At 44.3% G+C, this 26,385-nt stretch overlaps 1 protein-coding gene across 1 annotated transcript in view; it reads right to left on the bottom strand.

Annotated features, from left to right (window-relative positions):
• Positions 1–6,871: 6,871 nt before the first annotated feature.
• nphs1 (NPHS1 adhesion molecule, nephrin) overlaps positions 6,872–26,385 on the bottom strand; it is a 37,221-nt gene continuing 17,707 nt past the window's right edge. The window contains 23 exon segments of the mRNA XM_069656991.1: positions 6,872–7,016; positions 7,149–7,309; positions 7,638–7,719; positions 8,571–8,703; positions 9,096–9,135; positions 9,656–9,784; positions 10,108–10,155; positions 10,279–10,460; positions 10,537–10,648; positions 15,343–15,494; positions 15,869–16,025; positions 16,202–16,361; positions 16,957–17,078; positions 18,938–19,078; positions 19,651–19,791; positions 20,509–20,681; positions 20,766–20,895; positions 21,094–21,262; positions 21,349–21,473; positions 22,393–22,534; positions 23,481–23,638; positions 24,851–25,022; positions 25,236–25,357. Coding sequence (XP_069513092.1) covers positions 6,924–7,016; positions 7,149–7,309; positions 7,638–7,719; positions 8,571–8,703; positions 9,096–9,135; positions 9,656–9,784; positions 10,108–10,155; positions 10,279–10,460; positions 10,537–10,648; positions 15,343–15,494; positions 15,869–16,025; positions 16,202–16,361; positions 16,957–17,078; positions 18,938–19,078; positions 19,651–19,791; positions 20,509–20,681; positions 20,766–20,895; positions 21,094–21,262; positions 21,349–21,473; positions 22,393–22,534; positions 23,481–23,638; positions 24,851–25,022; positions 25,236–25,357 — 3,044 coding nt within the window. The 3' untranslated portion in view covers positions 6,872–6,923.

Genomic DNA, 26,385 nt, shown 5'->3' with positions numbered 1-26,385 from the left:
TTCCCTGCAGTAAACTGTCTTTTATTGTTCCACTTGTCTGTCATACTGTCTAGCTTACTGTCTCTGTGTCTGTACTATATTTTCCAGAGGTGAATTTGTCATCTGTTTCCATGCTGCTGTCTCACAAACATGACAAAATGACCCTGTTGTTATGAGAAATCGAAATGTACATCAGTTACAATCACTCAGAATGGCAGTACATGTTGGTGCAAGTTCCTTTTAAGAGTTTTATTAGTACCCTTCCTTGAAAACAATCATTGAGGATGTAGCTTTAAGAATCAATATAGCACTTCAGATGCCAACCGTTTTAGCAAGCAGCTGAAGGACTAATTGAGCTTCTTAAGTGCACTTTAAAACACTAAAGTTCTGCTGTACAAATCTACATTGAATAAAACCACAGTAAAGTGGTTGGACATAGACGCGGCCAACCTGTTAAATCCGCCTTTTTGTTCTTCAGATTTTTCAACCCGCGCTTCAAGGCTGCAGAATTTGTGTGAATGATTGTGACCCAACAGCATTACCCAACCGAGAAACACAAACCTAGACTGTTGGAGCGGACAAAGCCGGTGATTCATCCGCAGGCTGGGTCAAGAGGACGGTCTTTGTCCAGAGTGCTTGGGATGCTTTTGGATCAGCTTGTCCTCAGCCTTTCTCTCTGAAAAGAAATGTTTGCGCTTTATCAAAGTAAAACGTTAAGACTTTCTTCGGTTGTAAAATATTAACCAATCTATTTAAAATCTTATGCTTGATATTTAGTATTCTGTAAAGTTATCAGAGACCTTTAGCAAACGACTTGTACTCAATTATGACTACTTTTATGTATGGATATAGGTTAATATATATGGTTGTTGTAAAAAATTACCTCAGGTATCGGTGCTTTTAATTGGGCCCTTTAGAAGCATTGACCTGTAAAATGGGAAAACGTGTTTTCACAGCAGTGTCATATCACTCTGAGTTAATAATAACTGCTTGTTATTTTCTTCTTTTGTCACTTCAGTCAACTTTTGAGTGAGTATGAGAGAGTGAGAATGAGTGAGATGCAGAGAGAGGTGTGTGATTTTAATTGTGTCTAAATGGGAGTTGAGAAATGATTCTTTTGTTACCTTCAGGAAAAGATACCAGGAGAGTTAGGCTTGTCTTGATTTGAATTTTGTTGAATAAAGCCTATAGCTATCTTAAACAGAGACAATTGTGGGCTTCCGGTGGGGCTGTCGATTAACATGGATGCTTAAGCTGTGAGCTCCTCTCTGCTTACCAGAGAAACTTCGCCAAATCTGGAGAAAGAAACACAGAAGGACCCAGGACCTTTGAATATGAGCGGAGGTCCAACAAAAATGAAGAGTAAAAGAAACCCATGGATCCAAGGTAAAGAGAAAAAACGCTCCTCAAATGAGAAGAACATGCTAACACCTGAAACTAGCAAGCAGTAGACTGTATAAAAGGATGGACGACATGACAGCTCCCTTAAAGTGAAGCCAAAACCTTTCGAGCGCCCCCTGCTGACTGGCTGCAGTATAGGTCATAAAGCCTGCCTCCTCCATGTTAACAGATGGGACATGAGTCAAACTATAAAATCAAAATACAGGTCAAATAAATGTTTCTCAAACATGGTTTCTGTCATTACAGTTAGTTCTCATCATGCTGATTTACATCCAATTGTTCATTTTTAATTAGTTATTTGATGCTGTATAAAGGATGATTGACAGCTCTGTTGACAAATACAGCTCCTGCAGCCCATCTGTTCTGTATTAGCAGAGTAGAAACGTAACTAAAACAGGTACAATATAGAAGTATAAGTTTCCATATCTGTGAACGTCTGCTTCTGATCAACACAAGGAGCTGCTCTGCTGTTACATACGGCGATGTGTGGGATCTTTGCCATTTGTTTTCAGTACGTTAAGTGGGTTTTTTTGGTTAGCGGAATTTGCGCTAGATGTCAGCGCCTGTCACGGGGTATTTTGGCTTCACTTTTGTACAATGAGAGTAGATGGAGACGCGTCGTCCATCTTTACATACAGTCATTGATCCAAACCCTACGAAACGGGCTTAAAACAGACCTGAAAACTTTAAAGGATAAAATCACAACCCAGGTGAGAAACGAACTGATGGAGTTCAAGGAAGACATTGACTAGAAATTTGCAGGAGTAACCACAGAAACAGGAGAGCAAAATGAGAAGCTAGAAGCTGCTTTGACACACACTTAAGAAACAGAGACAATTGTGGTATGTTAGTTTGCAGTGTTTACAAAATGATAAAAAATCTCAGCATGTTTGTGTTTTACTTGCGGCCCCTTTGGGACTGCAGGCTACAAAAGGAAGTTTACTTTACAGTGGGTTAGTTTCATTTGGACTCTACCCTGTCTACACTGTGACCGGGCATCAAATTCAACTTTAATTAAAAGCGATCACATGCTCTTTTAGTTTCAATATGCTTTCAGATCTGCCCTCCTCAAATTAACAATTAATAGTGTTTTTTATTTCCTAGTTATCTCTCATGGACTGCTTCTGCCTTTATTCAGCTTTATTCTTTCATCCACATCGGAGGGCAAATTACATCCTCATTACTGACAACAGGAGAGCACGGCCACAAAGTGAGCCTTAATAACTGACAGTAAAGCCATGTTCTCATTTGTAAGAACCTGTGGTTGCTTTTGATATGATTTTTATTTAGCCCAAATGGAAAAATCAGAATAATGAGAGCAATGACGGGGCTTGAAGAAATTTGAGTAAAATTTGAGTTAGCTCCCCACTGGTAGCACGACCCGTTAAAGTGATAAAGGACTATTATTCACTTTTATATTTGTGTTTTTTAAGCAATAAAACAACAGAACTGAAAGTTTAGGGAGGGGGGTGAAAACATTCCTGGAGCTGAGGTAATTAAAGCCTCTTATTTGTTTCTCTTTTGACTTAATTGAGCACTCATGCGACTTGTATGTTCGCTCCCATGAGAGTCTTTTCCAACACAACGTATCAAAATGCTCACAAGTGAAGAAAAATAGAAGTTGACACACAGTATTGAGCTGTCAAGCCTTCAGTTTTGCAGATTACCGTTCCTGTCTGAGCCGGAATGATGCTTCATGAACAGGCTTTGGTATGAACACAGCAGTCAGCCTGACAGGAACTTAAACAATTGCTCAGTAATGAGACAAACATACCTTGACAGCTCATGATGGAGAATAGCGAGCCTAATTGAGGGAACGCAGCTCGGTGAAACATTGAGATTAATCTCCTTCCAGGCAGTCAGGCCTTATTGAGGAGGCACAATTCTGTGGTTGGAAAAGCGTGTTGACAATAACAACCTCACAAGGATTTAAAAATCACCTCTTACAAACTGTATGTAAATATTTCCATGAATGGAAAACCCTGAAAATGACAGTAATAACACAGAAAAGATGAATAACGCAGAAACAGACATCATACCTATCAAAAAAGAAAAAGTGGACATTTAGGAACAATAAATAACGATTGTAGCCTTTTTATTTATGTGTGTGTCTCAGTGGATTATACAGTACATGTTGAGCTATCTGTGTAACGTGTGCGCGTGTTTGTACTGATGAGACTGATGTGACGAATCGCGCTCGAGGGAAAAGCAGAAGCTGGGAGCAGGAACAGCACGCACAGCCGCTCCATACACTATTTGTGTACACTGCAAGGCAGCAGGAACCTGAAAGAGGCAAGACAACGATGAGGAAGTTTTATGATCTCTGCACGGTAAAGAACAAACGATGAAGTTCCTCAAATACAGAGAGCGCGCAGAGGCCCCGTTATTAAAATACAGGAAGAAACCAGCTATTTCTCATGTTGTCTGCGTTCACTGAGGCTGGCAGGTCAACGGCAGTATCAGCTTGCTTAGAATGTTCATCAACAGCTGAATAATGGTCAGATTGACTTTGAGACTGAGGAATGACCAGCATGAAAAACATCAGACTGGCTGAGATCTTTTTATATCTCTTCTTAAAATATAGTCCTTTGGGAAAGCAAGTCCTTAGCTGGCCTCATGGCTCCAAATATGGCACCACTTTGGTCTCCATCCACAGCATGGATTCATAGGATATTTGTACAAACAGTAGGAATTCTACTAACTTCACTTCGCCACTGACTTTATTATCCAGTGCCGTCATCACATCAAAATGTCATTTTAACCCGTTATTTTTGCTGCATAGCAAGTAATAGCTTTCTTAAAGGCAAAGCTAACATGGTGCAAACATTATAATTGCTAGCTTGTTAGCATTGTCACCGACATACCATGACCAGACATCAGAAAAGTAACTGTAATACCTTACTAAAATGTCCATGACATTTATTACCAAATAGTCCGGATTTTAATCTAATTTATTTTAGAATTATTTTAAAATTATGATTATCATATTTGTTTTCGGCACTTAGGCTACGTTCACACTGCAGGCAAATGTGGCCCAAATCACACTGTGGTCCTTATTCAGACACAGGTCTGAGTCTGTCTGTCTGTCATAATTGAATTCATGCGACTTTTACGTCACTCTTGATTGACATTCGTCACAATTCTGCGCTGGCGGGAGTCTGCTGTAAATATAACCATGGAAGACGGCGCTGACTCCCCACCGCTCCGTACTGAAGGAGCAGCCATTGCTCCACAGAAAGCCAGAATTAAAAATTTGGCTCTCTTTCTCCTCGTTATCATCTTCTGTCAAATTCACTGGCTTCCACGGCACATCAATTTATACATGAAACCGTAAACGCCGACTCCCATGGCACCCATGTTTGTTTACGCACAACAGTGTGCTGCGCGTAGTCATTGTTATTGTTCTTTTGTGCATGTGGGTCAGTTCAGGACCGTGACCGCATTTTTAAAATAAGGTGAACAGCCAAAGACAAAAAATCGTATCTGAGCTATAAATCCTAAATGAGCACTTAGGCTTGCAGTGTGAACGTAGCCTTATATACAGTATGTTTCTCATGTTTCTTTCTACTCATTATAGCCTTATCCACTATAAAAACATAAACAGTGCATCGTGTCATAGCTTATGAAACCGTAACAACATAAATGTTGTGTTCATTTTGTTGATGGAGTTGAAACGTGTACTCGGTGGTGTGGTACACTTAAGCGTCCCAGTTTCTGAGTTTGAAAATATGGTCACCCGACATTGAGTGCATGTTAGCATAGCCTACTGATGTTAGCATTTAGCGAAACGCCCTGCTGTGCTTAAGGACAGATTCACAGATTAGTTAACTTAAATTGTCTTATTTCTTTTATCTCGTATAACTAGAGTTGATTTTATCTAGTTTCTTGGTAGATGTAATCTATTCTATTATGTCGTGTTAATAATTGTAGATTTCAGTGTAATGTTTTTACAACTTTTGTTTTAAAAAGTTATCATTAAAAGGTATAATTTACTTTTACAAATATAATATAATATAAATCATCACTTATGGGCCTCCAAACATGTGTGTTGGTGAGTGTGTGTGCAGACCCTTGTGAGACCCTTCCCTCTGCATCTGTTCTGTTGTTTTGCTTTGAACGGGACGTTTTCAGGAGGGCCGCTGTTGTGGTTCCCTGAGCCAATCACAGCATATAGGTGAGTGTGGGAGTGGTTCAAATTAGCTATTGGGCCCCATTCAGACCAGCGAGCATGGTGAAAGAGCGATGCAGAGTTGGCCTTCTTTCTGTTGGACAGGTAAGTGCCTCAAACCGGGTAGGACAAGCTAACCGGCGGTTAGCATGCTTAGCGCAAAGGTAACCGCGGTGCTAGCTCGGCAGGGTTGGAATGTTCTTGCACGAGAGAGTGAGAGTGAGCTTCTGGTGGCGAAGAGCCCAGGAGGAGGGGCCCAGTTGGAATGTGTTGCTGACAAAATGCAAGGACATATCCTATTTATTATACCTTTAAGTAGAAGATTATAAATGTCGTTCAGGTTTTGGACACTCCGAAGTGATGATTTTTCTTGAACAACCATTTGTCCAAAAATGAACACCAAGGAAAATGGAGAGTTTTTGTAGCAGTAGCCACAGTTGCAGCTTAGCCTAACCCTCTCTTCCTGTCTGTATCTTTGACTGTCCACCCTCAGTGAGACAAATTCCCTGCATGGTTTCCCCCTCTCTCTGACGCTGTGAGCAGAACTTCAATCCGAGAGAAAACAGGATTAGAGTGTGGCCCCAGATATGGCTTTACCTCCTGAAGACATAACCATGCTAAATACCACTCCGTACAATCCCATTGTGGGGCTTCTCACGGACTAACTGTGAGGTCTGAAAGTCTTTGTATCACACAGGGGAGGAACAGGACACTGCTGTCAGGTACTCTTCTGGTTACATGTTGGGGAAACGATGACATTGGACGGGTCAAAAGGGATGATGTCTGCTCGGGTGGCACCGTGAGTCTGTGCTCCTTCTGCCCCAGCGCAAACCACAGCGTTGTCAGTCCATTTTTGCCTCTAACTGACTGATTCATGTCCACCTGGGGGCCAGAGCAGGAGGGGGTGTGGGGAGCGACCATGATTTGGCTCCAAGTAGGAGGGTAAAGGTGAAGGAACAAAGCATGGACAAGGGAGGAGGGGGAGAGAGTAAGATATGAGGGGAGAAGAAAAACAGCTGCTGGTGGAGGAACGATCCATGTGAGCTGAAGTAGCATCATTCTCAAATTCTTCATTGAGGGTTTTTTTTGTCTGCCTTTCACCTTCTGTTCCTTTTTCTTTATTTAGATGTACAGTATGTTCCTGTCGGTCATCCAGTCTTTTTAGAAACACTCTTGATGCTAACAATATAAAGTGAAATATTACATTAAAGAGCACCTAAGCTCCTCTCCACTCATGCGCCAGTCAAGGTAAATAGCAAGAAACCACTCATAAATAATAACATCAATAACCCTGTATTCTGAGCACAACACTGTACTCAGTGACTAGTGTCACAGGTCCTGTCATGGCGTATTTAATAGTGCTGACCTCCTCATTCTACACTAGCTCTCCTCGTAGTTCAAAGGGAAGATCAGAGTCTCTCTGCGGCTGCTGAACATCCATGAAGTCCTTCACTCTCTCGATACCCTGCTGAGAGAAGGATGCATCTGAGTTCCTGTTTTTGCTTTTAATATGGATACGGTAATTTGTTGATTTGAATTAAACATACGTATGTTTATAATGTATGATAAAGAGCTCTAAACACAGGTTGTGTTAACAGACCTGAGGGTAGGTGGGGGATCTCCAGTCGTTCCTTTGACCAGGTAACCTTGGGTCAAATGAGGACGGAGGGAGAGGAAGAGAGGAAGCGAGGACTTCCTGGTACAGCCCCCCGTCTCTTACGTCCTCATAGTGATGGCTTTGAGAGTCAAGGTGGGTAACATCTTGAAGAGCACACGGAAAACAGTGAGAAAGAAATATAAAAAACGTGTGGACTTGAAATCTTCTTACTTCAACTTTATCTTAGTTTATCCTTAATTTCATCCGGCTTTTGTTTGGCCTTTCTGGTTGTGTTTCTGTTGTTATATTTGGCATCCTGCATTTGCTTTGTAAACTTTCCAAATAAGAAAATACACCAGTTGCCCCAAGTTGTTTGCCACATGTTCAAACAAGGACAGAAATAGCTCCTGATTGGCTCAGCCTGCATCATGTTTTTGGATGAGAGGTTGTTTGTTGTTGCCTTGTGTACTCTGAGGTGTAACCATGTCTCACCGAGTCTGCGTGTTTCCTCAGGGTGTGGACTGAGAGGCGGCATGTAGTCACCGGTGGGGTAGTAATAATAATGGGAACCTTCCTGAAATTTGTAGGACACAAAAAGGAAGCATCAGATCAGCATCAGGTACATGATTATACCACGTGATACAGTTATTAAGAGTGGGTTTCAGGTTATAAATAGAGGACGCATTCCACGAGGCACTCGCTTCTGGAAGAATTCAACCCTATAAATAAGATTGACTTTAATTTCCCATGCAGCCTACTTTTGTGTGGACAGATTTAAGAAAACAGAAATATAGTCCTAAAAATGGTTGACATAGTGAGGGGGATATTGTGTATAGATAAGATGTTGCTGTTTTTAACACAGAGAGGACCACCTCTGTTGTGTTGGGCTGAAGGCAGGAGTCTCAGGGGCAGATATTTGGGGCACATAAAACCCAAAATATCTGCACTAAAAGCTGCAGACCTCCACAGGTAAATGAGAAAAGATATTTTTGTGCTAATTTGGCTGCACCGAGCCTTTCAGGTGTGTGCTGTTTTAAATTAGGTGTGAGATAAAGCTGCCTCAGTGGGGACTGGAGGTTTCATTATACCCCATCCTGACAGCACAGTGCTATCTGTTTTCTTCTGCCTCACTCAACAGTTTCCTTCAAGGTTCAAATCCTCGTTGGCCCGTTTTAAGTACAAAATGATAATTTCTCCGGGGTCGATGTGTATTTTGAATGCTAATAGTGAGCTATTGATCTGCGTTCCATCTCTATGCACAGCTAAAGGTTTCATTAGGTTATCTATCCATTTTCCTTGTTATGGCTGAATTCTCCGCTTCCTTTCCTGCCAGATCCCTTCAGCCTCTTTCCTCTGCTTATTTGTTTACTCTGCTTTCCCTGTGCTCTTTCGTCTTCCTCTCATCCCTCTCTTCACTTTTCTTACCCCCGCGTAGCTCTCGTAGACGTTGCTGTCTGTTTCAGATCCAGAGTCGATGAGGAGGGTGCGCTGGGCTGCGGCGTTGATCTTTTCTCTGCTCTCGTACTTATTGGAGTTGCTTACAGTTGACTGACTGGACCTGCACACGGTGAAATCATATTTCATTTATTTTTAGACATTAAACAGCAAGAAAATCTCCACTATTAAACTATTAAAATGCCTGTACTGTCTTTGCATCGTCCTGCAGACCTGAAAACAAACTCCTCAATCTGAACTAAGAGAGATGTAAATCTCAGCACACATATGACCTTTTTCCCCAGCAAAAATTAAGTTCTCCATAATTTATCATGTGGCTTATTGGAAGATTCTGGTCCAAGTTTGATCACACTAATATTAATGGATATGGATGGAGGATTTTTGCCTGCTTGGCTGTTTTAGTAGATGGGTCAGCCAATGGATCAGGTCTCAGGCTTCTCAGAGTGGATTGGATGTGTGTTCCTTTATTACTTGTACTGCAGGGCCTTAACTCACCCCTCTGCTTCATTCTTCTTCCCGTCCAGCACGCCGCCTCCTGCAGGGAGGGACAGAAACGAGAGGAGAGCGGCTTAGCGTTAGGAAATTAGAACTGAAGAGGGGAGCATCGTCTCATAAGCACTGCAAATGATCAGAGCGGTGAAAAGGGCCCGGAGAGTGAGAGCGAAAGATGTGGAAATATATGTAAAAACCAGAGGCCAGAGGAAGGTGAGGAGTAGATAGACACGGGAGAAGCTGACAGTCAGACTGAAGGGCAAATAGAAAGAGACAGAAGGAGAGACAGAAGAAGGGCATAAAACCAGCAAATGAGATAAAAGATATGGACGAAACAGAGAAGTGACAGCTTTGAAGGATGAATGTGGCAGGAGGTAGAGGCTTACCGAATGAGCAGAGGAAGAGGAGGCAGGATAGAAAGAAGGACACGGAGGGATGAGAGGAGAGGGAGAGTCTGAGCTGACGATTGCATCACGGTTCAGAGTCGTTTTTTCGGGGTTTCGTTGAAGAATCAGAAAGTGACGGCGGAAACACTTTCACATACATAGATGACAGATTTTTACAGTCACCTCTCTGTCCTCGCCTCTTTTTCCACCTCAGTGCAAAGAAGCAGCCCAGTGAGTTAAGCACCAGCAGGACTCCAAACACCACAGTGAACACGACAGTCAAATAGGCGGGCAGTCCTCTCGCACCTGGATCACAAAGCAGCAGAAACATTATCTCAGAGCGCACCAATGAAAGTTAAAGAGAGAGTAATATGGAAATTGGGAAAGATAAAAAGTGACTGAGACAGACCCAACCGCTCTCTCAATTGTCTTTATTGATTAAAGACTAGCAGAGGGGGAAAAGTATGGGGTGGCTGCCATGACAACCACTACTCTGGTAGAGCAAACATTAACAGCCTTGGAGGTGCATACATTAACATGATTTAGCCAAATGAAGCTAGCTGCTGTGCAAACAGCAATTTCCAACTGCCCTTAAGAGCTTTTTCAGAGAGTTGTGATAAAAGACTTACTCGGAGAGACTGAGTCATCGTCTGCAGGGACTTCTTCTTCTGGCCTCTCTGCAGAGGAAAAAAAAAGAGAAGAAGAAAAACTTCTGAGCATGATGTTTAATTTATTCTTTTTATCAGATGTTTGCACAGCAGAGTCATTTCAATGTCACGCCGGGGTTACTCCAATCTGACCCTTGGTGGCGACGGTCAGTACTGCATTGTTGTCAGCATAGTCACTCTCTCCCATTGCATTGAGGGCGTTGACGGAGAAGTTGTAGGTGGTGACAGGCTGCAGGTTGGTGACAGTGAAGGTGGTCGCACTGGGAGGAAAGACGTCCATGTACAGGAAACTGGCCGACTGATCCCAACGGTATCTGAGAACCAAAAACTACCATCAATTAACTTTTATTATGAAAGGGTGTCATTCTTAAACCTTTCTTGACGTCGCACCTTATGCGAAACCTTTGCCGCAAGCCACCGTTGAAGCCTGGCATCCACTCCAGAGTGACCGAGTCGTGGCTGGCGCTGACTTGGAGGAGCGATGACGGAGGATCTGGGCGATCTGAGGGCGAAAGAAACGTAAACGTGTAAAAATCAAATGTGCTCTGGATAATGTGAGAATACTGAAGAAGAGCAGAACGCCTTCCCTCGACAGGTGGATGTTTTCAAAAAGGCTTCAGGTGATAAGAAATGGAGATAGTAGAGCAGTTATATCTGAAATAACAGATGAGGCCCTGCTGGCCTATAGGATCGGTTCTTCCCCTACAGCCTCTCTACCTGGCAGTAGTTATAAATAGATAAAATGATGTTACTTAAAGTAAGTGCAGAGCTTATGTTCCCCTCAGTAGAAACAGAAAAGGCAATAAAACGATTGAAGATATTCTTACTTTCCCCTCTGATCATACAGCTGAGTTTGTAAACACGATTATTCTCATGAGATATAAGCATCAGAAAGAAAATTATTAAATGTTAAACTCGGAGCGATGTGTTTGCTTTATTTGGCAGAATAAGTGCAACTTAATGATTTCTAGCTGTGACACTGATCACATATTTATATAAGTACTACAGTGATTTAAGTCTGGGAGATTTAATGAAGTAAAATGATCACAAGTGTGGATGATAAATAAAAGAAAATAAGGAAGGAGACACGATCAACATGGACCACGGTCGCTTCTTAATCAGAGTTTATTCCCCAGGCTTCCAACAGAACATCGTTCTGACAGCCACAGCTTTGCATTTTTTTACCAGAGCATCCCTCCTCATCTGTGTTTCTTAAGGTTGTGCTTTGTTGTTTTGTATGTATGATCAGGACACACGGGCAGAGCTACCTCCGATCCGTCTCAGAGGAAAGTGGCTGATTTGTCCAATCAATCCAACCAAAGTCGTGCAATGAAGGAAGAAGCCTCTTGATTAGTATCAATATTGTGGACAAAGATCAAAGCACGCTAACCAGGCCTTCAGTCTGACATGAGGCACAGCTTCAGTCAGGGTAGTGAAGGGAAAGTGGATTATTTTGCATTTGGAGCATGGAGAAAAAAAAGAAGAAGAAGAAGAAGGAGGGTGGTTTTGGGGGCAGAGGGAGAGATAGTGAAGGAGAGGAGGAGGAGGAGGAGAGATAGTTGAGGAGCAACATGAGAAGGGGATGCTCTTCTCGTCTTTGGCTCCGGGCTGCAGCCCAGTTTGCAGAGTAAATAATTCCCACTATCAGCTGCACTCATAAGATTCTGGGGCAAAGAGGTCAGCCTTATTTGGATCTCGTCTCCTTCAAATCCAAAAAGCCCCATGCTGAGAAAAAAACCCTCTCTCTTCCTCTTGGGCTCTAAAATGATAAGGAAGCATATAAAATTTATTATCACTGCGTCAGATTAATTATGAATATTCACAGCACTAAAAAAAACAACTGGGGAAAAACAGGGCCAATATTGGATTGTATTTTATGGTTTTTATAGTAAACATTAAATGTGCCCAATGATGGCTTTGGGCCTTTCCTGAGAGCAGGGCTGTGTTGATAGTGGCGCCGGTGGAAGGATACACTCGGAGGCAGAAAAGTCTAAGCACGCCGGAGAGAGCGAAGCGTATCACTGCAGCATTATCTAAGGGAGAAGTGAAGTAGTGCTACGGGCTAAATGATAAGGTAGAGATAGAGCAGGAGGAAAAGTTCCTTAAAGGGCCGACGCTCAGGAGCAACAACTCTCCAGTTTTCTGCATGTTCAATGGCACTCCCACACTATTGTGATGCTGCTGGAAGAGGCTGATAAACCTCGGACAAAGCACCGCAGACGCAATTATTTTGTGATGCAGCCAAATTTAAACCAAAGGAAAAATGTGTGCACCACTGCCAAGTACGTGATATGCATAATCCCTACATGTTGTGTGCCCTAACCACTGACTTTGATCATTTGCCACCAATTTAAAGCTGCATTAGGTGATTTTTTTACCACTAGGGGGTAGAAAGAGTCTGACACAAACCGAGGCAACGCAGGCGTGACGTACACTACTGTACATTTATGGTATTGCTCTGGTAAACATCACTTACACTCTGAGCAGACACAGACACAAAGGCCTAAATACACTTTTTTTTTAAGCTCGGGTTTGGTTGTTTACATCATTAGATGCTTAGGCCATGTCTACACGTTCGGGGGTATTATTGAAAACGGATCCAAAAAACCCCGTCCACACAAGCACTGTTATAAAAAATCCCTGTCCAAACGAAAACGCAAGAACAACAGAAACGCTGTCATGAGCGCCACACCAACAGGCGCTGATACAACCCGGTCATGCAAAAATGAAGAAGAAGAATTGCGGCCAGTCAAAAGTCCAAAAAAAAAAAATCTATCCCGACGCCTTTGTTCCTTAATATAGTCGACAAGTAGCTGTACATGCATGTGTAAACATGTAAAAAGTCCTGTTAAGCATCACTGTTAATGTCACGTCTGTCATTTTTCAAGGAATGTCGCCTCATTAGTGGCACGTCGCCATGGAGATAACAGCGCACAGCCCAATGTCACAAGCCAAAAACGCTGTTTAACCAGTCTCCACGGAAACCGAGTTTCTTAAAGTCTTCACCCTGGCTGGAGTTTTACAAAAGATCCGTTTTCAGTGACCTAAAACAGTGTTTGTGTGGACGACAGGCCAAAACGCAGAGAAAAATCTACGTTTTGAAATATACTCGTGTGTGTGGACACGGCCTTAACTTTGGTGATTTTTTTAACTGGGAAAAGTTTGGGGATAAGAACAGAAAGACTGAATCATGAGTCAGATTACTCAAGCAAAGAGCCAAAACTGGCTAAAACCTTTACAGTACATCTGTATTATAAGACACCAGTTAATACAACAGTCATTTGATACAATCGTAAACACATCTGAGCTCGGTGCAGACCTCTCTAGTAGCCTTCTTTTAGCTCGGCTAGCGTTGTGCTCTTAATCAGTCCCTCCAGGAAGTTGTGAAGTTGGGTTCCTGTAAATTTACGAAAATTCAACCAGTTGCCGCAACTTTTTCCGCAACTTTAACCAATCAACCTATTTCTGCGCACGTGTGAGGTCTTTTACATCCTGAGGTCTGCAATGTTGAATACATTTTTTTTACTGTTTCTTTAATATGTTTGGAACGCTGCATGATCGAGACTTACTTTTGTTTTTGTCTCTTTAAGGAGACTTTAAACAGTCATTTCATAATCCAACACTTTGACCATTTGTCCAGGTTTCTTTTTTTTTTTTAAGATTATTTTTTTGGCTTTTGCCTTTATTAGATAGGACAGATGATGTGAGACAGGAAATGTGGGGAGTAGAGAGTGGGGGTTGACATGCACCAAACGGATCGGCAGGCTGGAAGTCGAACCTGTGATCAGTGCGTCGAGGACTGTAGCCTCTGCATGAGGGGCACCTGCTCTACCAACTGAGCTAAACCAGGACCCCTAGTCCAGGTTTCTGTGCTGAAAACTGTCAGTCGTCCACAACAAAAAAAGAATTATTGTGTAGATTCTCATTTGCACATATGGATAGCATTGGCATTGGATGTGCACGTGAATTGCGAAATGAGCATTTCATGGTGATTGACTTTAGTGTCATCCAGTTTTTACACATTTTATTTGGCGCCTTGTCAAAGAAATTGACCGGAAGCTAACAGCTCGCTCAGTCGGTAGATGGCTTTATTGGAGTGTCGCAGTCACTCACAGTGGCTGTGTAATGTGTTAAACAGAAAAAAAAAAAAATACACCCCAACTTGCTTCACAACTTTTAAAAAATCAGGCCGTGAAATCAGAAATTTTTTGGCCGCAACAATCACAGAAAACGCCCGCAAATCCTGGAGGGACGGCTTAATGTTTATTTTTTACCTTTTTGTACCTTTGATTAACACTGGATATTAATGAGATTGTCTGCATCAGACCAGGTTTAACAACGTAAATATCATAGAAGAAGTGGATCTCTGCATCCACCTGAACATCGGAGCAACAACCAAGGTAACCGTGGAGGGATTAAACAGCAGCTGCGGCTCCTGGCTCATCATCCACATGTCCGCCACTCATCTTCCTCACCAATGGCCTTTAGATGGTGGAAAGTATGGCCTCTGTACCTGCATCACATTCCGCCGCATACCGTAAGATGTGATGTTCATTGTTTCTGGGGGCTTGGCAAAATCCTAAAATACCTGAATCCAGAGTCTGAGAGATGGCAGCTGAGATGTTCTGTTTACGTCACTAAAACGTTTGTATTCTAGAGTCCGAGACGTCGTTAAATCTCTTCTGGTCTGATGGACCGAAGGAAAATAAGGAGGAGACCTGACCTGCTCACAGACTGATAATTCTGATGCTGTGCTCGCTGTTGTTGGAGCATCAATTGAAGGAACTGACGGGAAGACATTTCACTGTAATGGTTTTTATATGATTACATGTGACATAAATCTTGATTGTTTGACTGATTTTCTTGCTGTCCAAGATAACCGATAACTGTGTTTCAAAACTAACTTCTTTCTCCTTTATGACTTAGGTACATTCCAAAGCACGAAGTCAAATTAATCATTAAAAGTCCCATTAAATTACCTGAAAAATGCTGAGCTTCAGCGCTGAGACGGGATTGTTTTTCTTGGCTCATGAGAAAGTTTAAAGATGCATAGTTTACACAGGACATTGACAAAGGATGAAGGAGAGAAACTCGCTCACCCAGAGACACACACACACACACACACACACACACACACACACACACACACACACACACACACACACACACAAACACAAATGTACACAGACTCAGTACTTGTGCTGACGAGCTGGATGTCGAGCTTGTCTTCCCCGAGCGTGTTCTGAGCCGTGCATGTGAAGACGGCGTAGTCCAGGGCTGCACTCACATTCACCACTCGAACTGTGCTGGTGTGGAAGAAGCCCTCCCTCACGGTCCGCTCCTCATACCTGCAGAACCCCCCCGCACACACACACACACACACACACACACACACACACACACGCACACAAAGACAGATAAATCCTTAGCAGCCAGAAAGCAGGGATTGTGATGTCCTGCAGATTGCACTAAGTCACCCAATTTCACACATCAAAGAAGCATTAAACAGGTATTTGCATAGTGAGAAGCGGAGAATAAAATGCACTAAATCTGGATTTAATGGTGAAATAGCAGGAAATAGCAATAGAATAGATTATATTGGGGGGGAAGCCTAATTTAATTGTGAGGATTCATCAATATGTAACCGAATGCTGACAGTAGCACTGAAGTTAATGGTGGAAAGGATGGAAAGAAGAGAGGTAGAATAAGCCTTTTCTCTGACCTGGGATTTGCAAAGTCCATGCGCACACCGTTTTTCTCCCAAGAGAAGTCGACTCGAGGAATACCTTCTGCCTGGCACACCACCTCAGCTGTAGTTGTGCCGTCTCCCCTGCTTGCTACCTTCGTCCATTGGGCTCCTTTCTGCAGCTCTGGTTTGACTACACAAGACAAGAGGGGCTTGGAGGTTCATTCATGCAGAAACACGACACAAAACAGCAGCACAAGTACACGTGTATTTATTGACAAGAGCAAAAACATGTGCATGTTCTCACAAATACGTCTGCGTGTAGGTTTTGTTCCTCTCTGACACTAAAAATAAATCCTACAAACTCACATTGCACCACCAGCTGCACATCCACAGTGGCAGGGGGTGCGATGCCGTTATTGGCTGTGCACTGGTAAAGCCCAGCATGAGCCTGAGTCACATCATGGATGGTCAGAAGGCCAGATTCGTCTTCCTGGGTCTCCTCTCCCCTCTCCACCTCCCCTTCCCCCTGCGGAAGACAAAGTGAGGGGGAATAAGCGGCAGACAGCAGCTATCCCTCAATGCACACCCTCCCCTCCTTCTGGGTGAGGGCTGGAGTAGGGGGTAGGGGGGGGATATGCGAGAGAAAAAGACAGGTAGACAGTTAAGCAGGAGACAATCAGGGCTCGAGGTGGGGATGGGGAGGGCGAGCTCTGAGGACGGAGAGAGATAATGCCAAGGGTTGGAGAGCCAGAGGGAGAGGAGAAAAAGGAGGGGGCTGTGCAGGTTGAAAGCGGGACACGCAGTACTGCCGGGGGGTGGGTTAGACCGGAGAAGGCATCAGTAGATACAGAGACCACGCCACATTGACAAATGTGCCCTTTAGTCACGCAGCAGTAATGAAAGCTATTTTTCTGGATTTGGGCTGAGTGTGGAGCAGGGAGAGGTGGGGTGGAAGGATAGTTAGAGCCGGTGAAATATGGTGCATCTGTGCATTTAGAAAGGCCAGTGATAAACGGAGAGAACGGGTAAAATAATAGAAAGGAAGAGCCGGATAAAGGAAATATAATTCAGGGGATGACTGTGTTTCTGTGTGTGTGTGTGTGTGTTTATCTGAGCCTCACCGGCAATTTCCAAGAGAACATGCCAGATATAATGGGGTTGGCATCTGCCACACATATCAGGTCTGCTGTTTCTCCCAGGTTCACAGTCACGGGGTCTTTCTCTGCTTTGACACTGGGAGCATCTGATAGGAAGAAAACAGGACGAGGTTAAGGCAGGACCAAAGGTTACCATGCCAACCCGGGTCAAATCATTTGCCAACCCATTAAACAGGCACGCTGCATTGCTGTAATTACCCTTACACTCGCTTGCCTTTGAACTTATTCATGACCCTGTCTTAATTGGCCTCTGTTTCAGATTCTACGCCATTACATTCTCTATACGTTTGTGGATTAAAGACGCTTCTCTAAACTTAGAATTGGTCGTATGACCCAAGAGGACCCCCACTAACAGCATATCCTCATGTGGACTATTACAGACTGACCAACCCCCCCTCACTTGATAACATCATCCCTCCTTCCCTGCTCTTTTTCTTGTCTTTATCAGCCTCTCCCTCACAGGCTTTTTATTCTTCCCACGGGTGCCGTGTACTTGCAACAATAAGGCCATTAGTGCCTACTTGTCTAAACCTATGTTCACACTTGAGGAACAGTGGTGGAAAACACTAGAGAGACCCAGACCTCTGGGTTGGTGGGATCCACCCATGATGGCCTGCTAACCAAGACCGACATTGTTAAGTGGGCTACACCGCCACCCATAAAAGCTACTACAATACCCCATACATAATGAATATCTACAACTGTCAAGCCCAGTCAGATCAGGACGACAGAATCCATTAGGCATGTACCATGGGCTTTGGCGGAGCGGGCAGACCTACATTTTCAACACTTCCATTATTAAATCATCAGTATCGGGGCAGCGGGCCTGGAGCTCCAGGCTGGGCCTGGGGCAGCTGAGGGGGTGCACGGCCTTGTATGGAGGCCTAATGAATGAGGCATGTTTGCTGTGCAGGAGCTGAAAGTCAATGTCTGAGTTTGGGTGTGTCAGTGTGTGTGGGGGCACTGATGGATCTGACTTTAAGGCATCTTTACACAAGTTCAAGAACACGCCGTAAGCAGCAGGCAGGTTCAAATCAAATTCACGAAACTGACAATTACTGTGAACGCAAAAAAAATCTGCCCCTTCTCTTTACTGAGAGGACGAAGGCTGTGTAACAGAGATAGATGGAGTGGTTGACTTGGAGTCAAGGCCTGCAGGTATACCTGCAAATATGGCATGTTATGATAACAAAATGTGAAAGGATTGTAAGAATGTAAAATAAATTATCTGTTTTGTTCTGTTTTTTTGTTTCGTCCATTTGTCCTCTGGTAGGTGCTCTGGGGTCCTATAATTAATCCATATTGTTAATGATCAAACTTACTTTCAAGTAGGCAAGGTATAAAAACCTATAAAAACACATCAAACAGCCACCATCTATGTCTACTTTAATATATGCACCATCATCTACAGCAGGTCCAATTACTTCTTCAGAAGTGCCAAATTAGGAAAAAGTGAATTTCCAAGAGGCAGAACATTTAAGTCTTATACAGCTCAGACTTTATGTGCATTGATAACAATGCACATTTTAATCTTTATAGATAAGTATGCTGTTGTTTAAATAAACACAATGTTGCATTAAAAATCTGTTTTTTTCATCTCGACTCTCCTAAAATCCCTCGGCTCGAACATCCTATTAAGTTGAAGCTTTTAAATAAAGTAAGTCTTTCAATGCTAAATGATCAAAGAGCCAGAATGAAATCATTAAAGGGCTGAATTTGGCTCACAGGCCGCCAATTAAATAGGTCTGATCTGAGATATGGTTATTAGATTTTTTTACTTTGGTAAAATATGTGATTTATTTTGTTTTTATGATCAGAGAGAACAAAGCATTCAACATAAAACACCAAAGTATTGAGCAGAGATTCTCCGCAACCTGAACACACTCAACATTAGTGTGGCTGCAGGTATACATGTGTCATATGTGATGAGGGTGCACTTTCTTACACTGAACATCCAGCATGATGGAGATCTGGTTGGCCCCCTCGTCGTTTGAACACCGGACATTGTAAACTCCGGCGTCTTTCCTCGTCACATTCTCGATCTCCAGCGAGTTGTCGTCTGACCAGTGGTAGCGCAGATCCCCCTCTTTTACAAACACACATAAACACACGCACACACACACACGCACACACATGTAAACCAATGGTGAATTAAGTATTCATTACACGCTCATCAACCGCATGTCCTCTGGCCACCGGTCTCTAAGTGACATCTAATCCTGCATTATTGATTGGCCTGGCTGGATTCCCACATCCAGCCAACAATAGGCTGCGTGAGCGACACCTCCTGCGCCACAGCACTCAAAATGTAATGTAGGTGTGCTTCAACATTTAGGATACGGTCATTTAATGGTGGGGGCTGCGTATGATGGAGCGCACAGAGTTTACAGAGAAAGAGAGTGGGTGCAGCAGGGCCCTGATGACACCGGCCTGGAGGAGAAGCCAGCTTTAGAAGCGTTGTGTTGTATTCACAGAGACAGCAATCCTCATTTAGACTGCATACATTAGAGCCATAATGAGAATCACATTTGGCAGGGTCCCATGCTGGCTAACCTGCCATGTTTTATTCAGACCCTGAATGGCAGAGCTGAGTGCTTACTTGCTGGCTCAGCTCAACTAGGACCTGGTTTATAGAGCCATCACATCGCCCTGCATCACCTTTGACCAGCTTCTCCCTGCGGTGCCGCCAAATGCAGGAAACCTCCTCAGGGTTAGCTGAGACCAGCAGTGGGATGGCTGCCATGTCGTCCTCCGCCACCTGGACCTGCGTTGGCTGCTTTGGGCTGAACTCTGGTGGGTCTAGCACACAAAACGGCACACTTATACTGCTGCAGTAAGGCGGGCTTACACCAAAAAACATAAGCAGAAGCACAAATACAAACGCAGGCCCACAGAATGTCAAGAACCAGCGAGGGAGAACACAATGACACACAAAACATGTTGAGCATGAAAGCTGTAACAGACACTAATGAAAGTCAAACCAGCCGACATCCCACCAATAATACCGGATCTAACCAACTTCACATACTTCGACAACGGGGGAGGAAGGCAGCGCGGGAGGGAGAGGGACAGGCATTAAAACGACGAGTGACAGTGCTGTTGTCCAACTGCAGCTCCACACAAACACACAGTGACATTCCTTCATGCTCGTACACAGCACCGCGCTTTGAAGCACGGGCTGGCTGCTGCCTGTGAAATGGCATCAAAGACAAACATGGCCATGCAGCAAAGCAAATGCACAATTAGGACACACTGCCGCAGAGCTCAACAGACCCACAAATCACAACAAAGGTTTCCAGTAAACAGAACACACGCACGCATACGCACAATACGCTGACACTTCCGTGCAAAAAGTACAACCAGTAAAGCAGCTTAAATCTGCACCATCATAGATCATCATTATGCATCGTTTAAGATTTATGCAAGCCGCATCTCTTGGTCAGACGCCAAGAAGAAAGAAGGAAACAAACAAACCCAGGAAGAAAGAAATGTACAAACATTTCCCGCTCTACTTACAAAGGACATTAAGTCTGAAGAATGTGTTAGCGCCCTCCGCTAACACGGAGCTGAAGGCCTGGCAAATGATCCTCTGGTTGTGATGCTGTGACGTCAGATTGAGAGACAGAGAGCTGAGGACCGACACGCCACCAAAGTGAGCCTTCGCGGGCGGCTGCTCCTCTCCCTGGAACCTACGACACAAATCCCATCCAGGACGTCAGGTCAACAGGTGAGCACACAGGGCTGACAACCCTCCATTCACTGTGTTCCCAAACCTGAGTGCGCCCAAGATCCAAGAGATGCTGGCCTTTGGGTTACTGCTTCCAGCCTGGCACTCCAGAATGAGCGTCTGCCCCCGACGTAGCTCCCTCTGTTTGCTTGTGATCTTGACACTTAGTGCTGGAACTAGACAACCATAGTGTAAACAAGAAAACTCAATCGTAACTCCCTGACAATATCAAGAGGAAGAGTATAAAATGATGCTGCTGAGAATCTGTGTGAACGGGTTTATAACAAATCCAGTTATCTGTTATTGTGCTTTTAGCTCAGCTGAGTTAGACTGGAATGAAATCCAGGCTGTGTTAGAGGTTCAGCACGACTCACAGTGAACCATGAGCTTAGTGTGGGCAGAGATGGACTCCTTTGCTTCATTTCTGGCATCACAGCGGTAGGTCGCCATGTTGTCGCTCGCCGTCAGGACCAGGACCAGCTCTTGAGCCACGCCTCGATCAAAGGACGTCTGCTTCAGAGCAAGGGACACGACCTTTCCATTCTGAGTCAGGAGGAAGGATATAACACTTTCGGAACACCGTTCAACACACAAAAACAGGCACACATGCATATAAAGTACACACTGACCTTGAACCAGGTCAGGGTCCCAGTGGGATTCCCTCCAGTGGAGAAGCAGGTGAGGCGGGCCGTGGTCCCTGAGCGAAGGGGGACGTCTTGAGGAGGAGCATTGAGCCATATCTTCTGAGGGGGGTCTGTTGTCAAAGGATCAACACAAGTTTGATATTTGGTGGCATATTTTCACAATTTAGTTACCATTAAGTTACCATTACGTTAAACATCCCAGCTCTTTAGAGTGCATTTAGGCAACCATCACTTGCATTTGAAAAGAGCTGAAGTCAATACAGTTAATGATAGGATGATTTTTACTTGATTTTACACTATATGACAAAACAGGAGGCTGCACGCTGTCGCCTCACAGCTAGGAGGTTCCTAGTTCGAATCCCGGTTCGAATCCCTTCCTGTGCGGAGTCTGCATGTCTCCCCGTGCATTCCTGGGTTCACTCCGTCTACTCCGGCTTCCTCCCACAGTCCAAAGACATGCTCGTTAGGTTCATTGGTGACTCTACAATGCCTGTAGTTGTGAGCGTGAAAGGTTGTCAGCCCTGTGATTGACAGTTCAGGGTGTACCCAATGCCCAATGACAGCTGGGATAGGCTCCAGTCCTAACGCGACCCTCAACGGGATAAGAGGTATAGATAATGAATGGATGGATGGATGGATGACAAAACAGGCCTGAAAAGTAGGGGTGATGGTTTAGCTCATAGGGTAGAGCAAGCGCCTCGTATACCATGGCTACAGTCCTCAATGCAGCAGCCGCAGGTTCGCCTCCGACCTCAGCCCTTTGCTGCACGTCATCCCCCACTCTCCTCTCCCTATATTTCCTGTCTCTCTAAAAGTTGCTCAGGAATTTATTTGTCTAGAGCTGTTTGCCTCTTTGTGTTTTTGACATTCAGCATAATAATTACAGTTGACTCCTCATGAACCAGGATGAACGAGGATGAACCATGATGCATCCAAATGGAACTAAATAAAAGTGCAATTCTCCACGCTGATTGTTGATGCCTGAAGTTATTTCAACTAAAAATACAACAGTTCAAAAAGCTCACTCACAATAGACACTGACTGTTGTGACCTGGGTCTTGGAGAAGTGTGTGCCCTTGTTGAAAGCCTCACAGGTGAGTTTGAGCCCGTCCTCCTCCCGGGAGACACTGTGGGTCATGTTGGACATGGTTGTCATCCCACCATTCTCTCCCTACAGACAGAGAGCACACATGACAAGTTCAGTTTGGGGACAGACGGCCGTGGTCTCTTGCGTTCTCAGTCTTAGGAGAGAGAGAGAGAAAGACACCTCACGCTGGTTAGTCTTGGTGAATACAGATGGCAAATTAGCCGCTGTAATAACTGATGTTGTGCATGGTCTGTGATAAATAAGCATATTCATCTGACTCTCTGTTATAAATTGAGCGAAGCGTCATTGTGCACCTGCCTGATAGTGGTCATGCCTATGCAGCACATCTGGTTATTAAAGCTATTATTGTGGTGATTACTGTAAAAGCCACAGTCAGAAAGACTAACAAAGACGGTGGACAGGAGCGTCAGTCTTCATTAACCTCACACTGTTTCAGATGCATTAAAGCTCACACGCAGCACGCCGAGTGCCTCGTGTAAGATCAAATGAAAATGCTGCTGCCAGATGAATAAAGAGCTTGTTTAATAACGCTCATCTTCTGTGTCAGCTTTTATTCACTTTGATCTTATTAACATACACAAAAGAGGAGAAGAGCAGCAGAATACTCTTTATGGAATCAGCTGCTGATTCATTTGCAAAGCGGCAGCGGGCCTATTCAGAGGCAGCTCATGGTCATAGCGCTTTCTTTCATCTAAAAAAGTTCACATGGGGTCACATTTCATACTGAAGACTCTTTTAATTTGATGGAAGGCATTTTCAAAGTTTTTGTTGCTTCCCTTCAGGCAAGTTTGACTTCAGGGCAAAGCTTTTGCACTTTATCTCTTACGCCTTTTTTCAGCTCAGAAAAACAGCAACCAAAACACCACACTCTGTCTCTAAAGTGACCAGCATGATTTCCAATTATATCTCTTTGTGCTCACCGTCTATTGCCGACATTGTTTTCGTCTACCTGCTTAGACAGATAGATTTCAGCTTTGTGCGGCGGTTATGCTGTGACGTGTCGTCTCACCTCCTCCATAGTGACGGCGGTAGCGTTGAGCTCCTTGTAGCCCAGCCACCAGCGAATCTGCACAGGGGGATTACTGGAGGAGGCGATGCAGCTCAGACTCAAGACCTGCCCCTCGATGGTCGTGGACGAACCCAACAGTGTCACCTCTTCAGGCTCAACTGACGCACACACACATACAAAAACAAGTCAGGAAAAATCTCCACCAATGAATAGTTCATTCAACAGCTACCTATTCTGATCACAGCGGCAGCATGACTATTTTGGGATGTGAAACACAGAGGGCGAGAAGGAAAATCACTTTGAGTGGCAACTTGTTTTCTCTGGAGGTTTTCAATGTGGTTTCTAAAGTCTGCTCCGTGTTAACCACGGGGGGAGATGGGGTACAATTGCTGCGGGCAAACTGATGCAGCTGAAAAAAAGCCTTCAGGGGGATATAAAGGCTGGGGACCGAGCTGGCAGACATGTGGAAGGAGGGGTCATGTATGTAAATCGTATATGTTTTGGTGTGTGTCCCACATGAGACCCAGGAGGGGATGCATTCGTGCATGCCGCACACAAAAACTGTTGAAATTACGCCGGAGCCGTAAGGTAAAAGAGGCTTATTCATATTACACCGGTGAGACATATTCTTTGCCCTCAAGCCTCTACCAGCGCCTAGAGCGCAGTCAGGCAGTCAGAAGCTCGTTTTCAACATCCCTGAATGGATGACTGGGAGGCACGGCACCGGGGCCTGGTGGGGGCTTGGGGAAGAAAAAGAACTTCAGCCACCTTTACGTAGAATAAGCAAGAGATTCTGCAAGGACCTATCCTAATTCAGAGCATATTTGCATAAAATAGGTGCATCAATCCTGCAGCATTTAAAGCCCTGACTTACATTGTCTGGCTCTGTAGTGGAAATCAGGCTATTGTTAGACTCGACGCACCATGCCTGCTGAATATTAATTCAGTATATGTTTTATTGTTGCTGAAACAAACATTTTAAATTCAGAGAGAAAAGTATAATCTATTAACCATGGGGCGTTACAGTCACACAAAGTGTAGCCTTAGCGCCTCAGGATTGTGCATTGAAGCAATTCAGCTGAATTAGTGTAGCAGCTATGAAAGAGCATGCGGTGATTTTAATCTGGAGGCGGCTGGGAATGTGGGCCGCCGCCATAATAACCATTAGTTTCATTAATGATATTAGCATTGGAATTTATGCTGGGACTGCAAAAGAATTGGTTTTGGAGGTAAGACTCTTATTATATTCCTCTGCCTCATGTCCATATCCTTAATAATCCATTGCTGCCAGTCCTGCCAGGGCTTTGTGTGTGTGTGTGTGTGTGTGTGTTGCAGCGCTGTGCACTACATTAAGCTTTACTTTCACTCACAGAGCACAGTGATTCTGCGGCTGACAGACAGAGGGGATAAGGACACCAGATTGACGCTCTCGCAGCACAGCACCACCTGGTTGTCCACGGGGGTGATCTTCAGGTTGAGGATACTGCTGGATTTTCTTGCAGCGACATCCTCCTCCCAAATCGTGGACAAAACTTCTCCATTCTGACAGACAGATGAGCACATATTTTAAGAAAAAGGCAACGTCAATAAAAAGCCGGAATAGTTGCACAGGCCCATATGGTGCAGGCAATGAAGTACAGAAGCTACAAACAGTGGGGTACTTACACTGCAAGTTCTTCCCCTAAAATAGCTCATTCTTGCCAGTGTGACAGTGTGTTGCAAAGCCTCCTTAACAGATGGTGCAGAAGATTTTACCTTGGTCCAGTGGAGAGTGGCTAGGGGGTTTCCACCATGAGACACACACTCCAGCGTGAGCGTCCTCCCTGCTTTGACTTCCTCTCTCGACAGACCTACAATGACTGGAGGCTGAGGCGGGACTGCCGGGAAATGAGAGACAAAAATAAAAATGGACTTTGACGAAGGGGAATGGCGAGGAGGGCGACAGAAAACTGAAAAGGAAAGGGTGGGGGAAGAAAAGGGATGTCAGGGAAACAGGGGGATAGAATGACCATCAATAGGATGACATAAAAAAGAACCAGCACTGCGATGAGACACTCTGGGCAATCGAGTGGGAAGCATCCCTATTTGTTCAGATGGGGACAATAAATTGGACACACTCAACATGACTGTGGGATAAGAGGTCCACATCTGATGAAAGCATTAAGCATTAAGGGAGCAGAGAGCTGGACGCAGTTCATAAAGAAAAATAACAGATGTTCAAACAGTAATAAGGCAACGTGAAATATGAATAAATTACAGCCTGCTTGCATAAAATACATGCAGTAAATAGAGGAGGACGGGCCTTTGTTATTGCTGCAATCAGTTTCAGAGAGCAGGCTGCAGACCCTGGGCCAGTGTGACAAATTGCCACCTTGCTAACAATCTGGCGGGCTGAAAATGGCCACCGCGCTGGCTTTGATGGGCCGGCATGCTGAGTAAGACTGCAGCGGTGGTCCTGAGTTCTGCAACATTAGCACTTAGCACAGAGCCCATGTTGTTTAATACAGAGCAGAGAGGCAGAGAGTAAAGGAGGAGTGCTCACTGTTATTGGCGACTGTTAAAACAGCGGCCGCGGAGGAGTATAGATAGAGACAACATTAAGGTGTCTAGTCAGCCTGTGGATAATACGGCAGCTGATCTGGAGGGAGCGCTCGCTGCTAAATGTGTCAGCAGCCGTGCTCCACTTTAATCAACAACATGATTTAAGCCTTGGAGAAGCAGGTGGGTAGACTCTAAGGCCGCAACAATCAATTACCTCAGCTGATCAACAGTGTAGAAAATACTAAACCTACTGTAGAAAACAGTAGCTGCAGTGTCACACTGTTTGTGCATTCAACAACAATGGCTTTCATTGTTGCCTTGCCAAATAGGAGGAAAAAGAAAAGCCAAATGTAATGAGAGACAG

This window comes from Semicossyphus pulcher, unplaced genomic scaffold (assembly GCF_022749685.1).
Source record: "Semicossyphus pulcher isolate SPU_LCO1_2020_fin unplaced genomic scaffold, fSemPul1.0.p SCAF_9, whole genome shotgun sequence".
NCBI lineage: Eukaryota > Metazoa > Chordata > Actinopteri > Labriformes > Labridae > Semicossyphus > Semicossyphus pulcher.
This window is presented reverse-complemented; position numbering and strand designations above follow the sequence as displayed.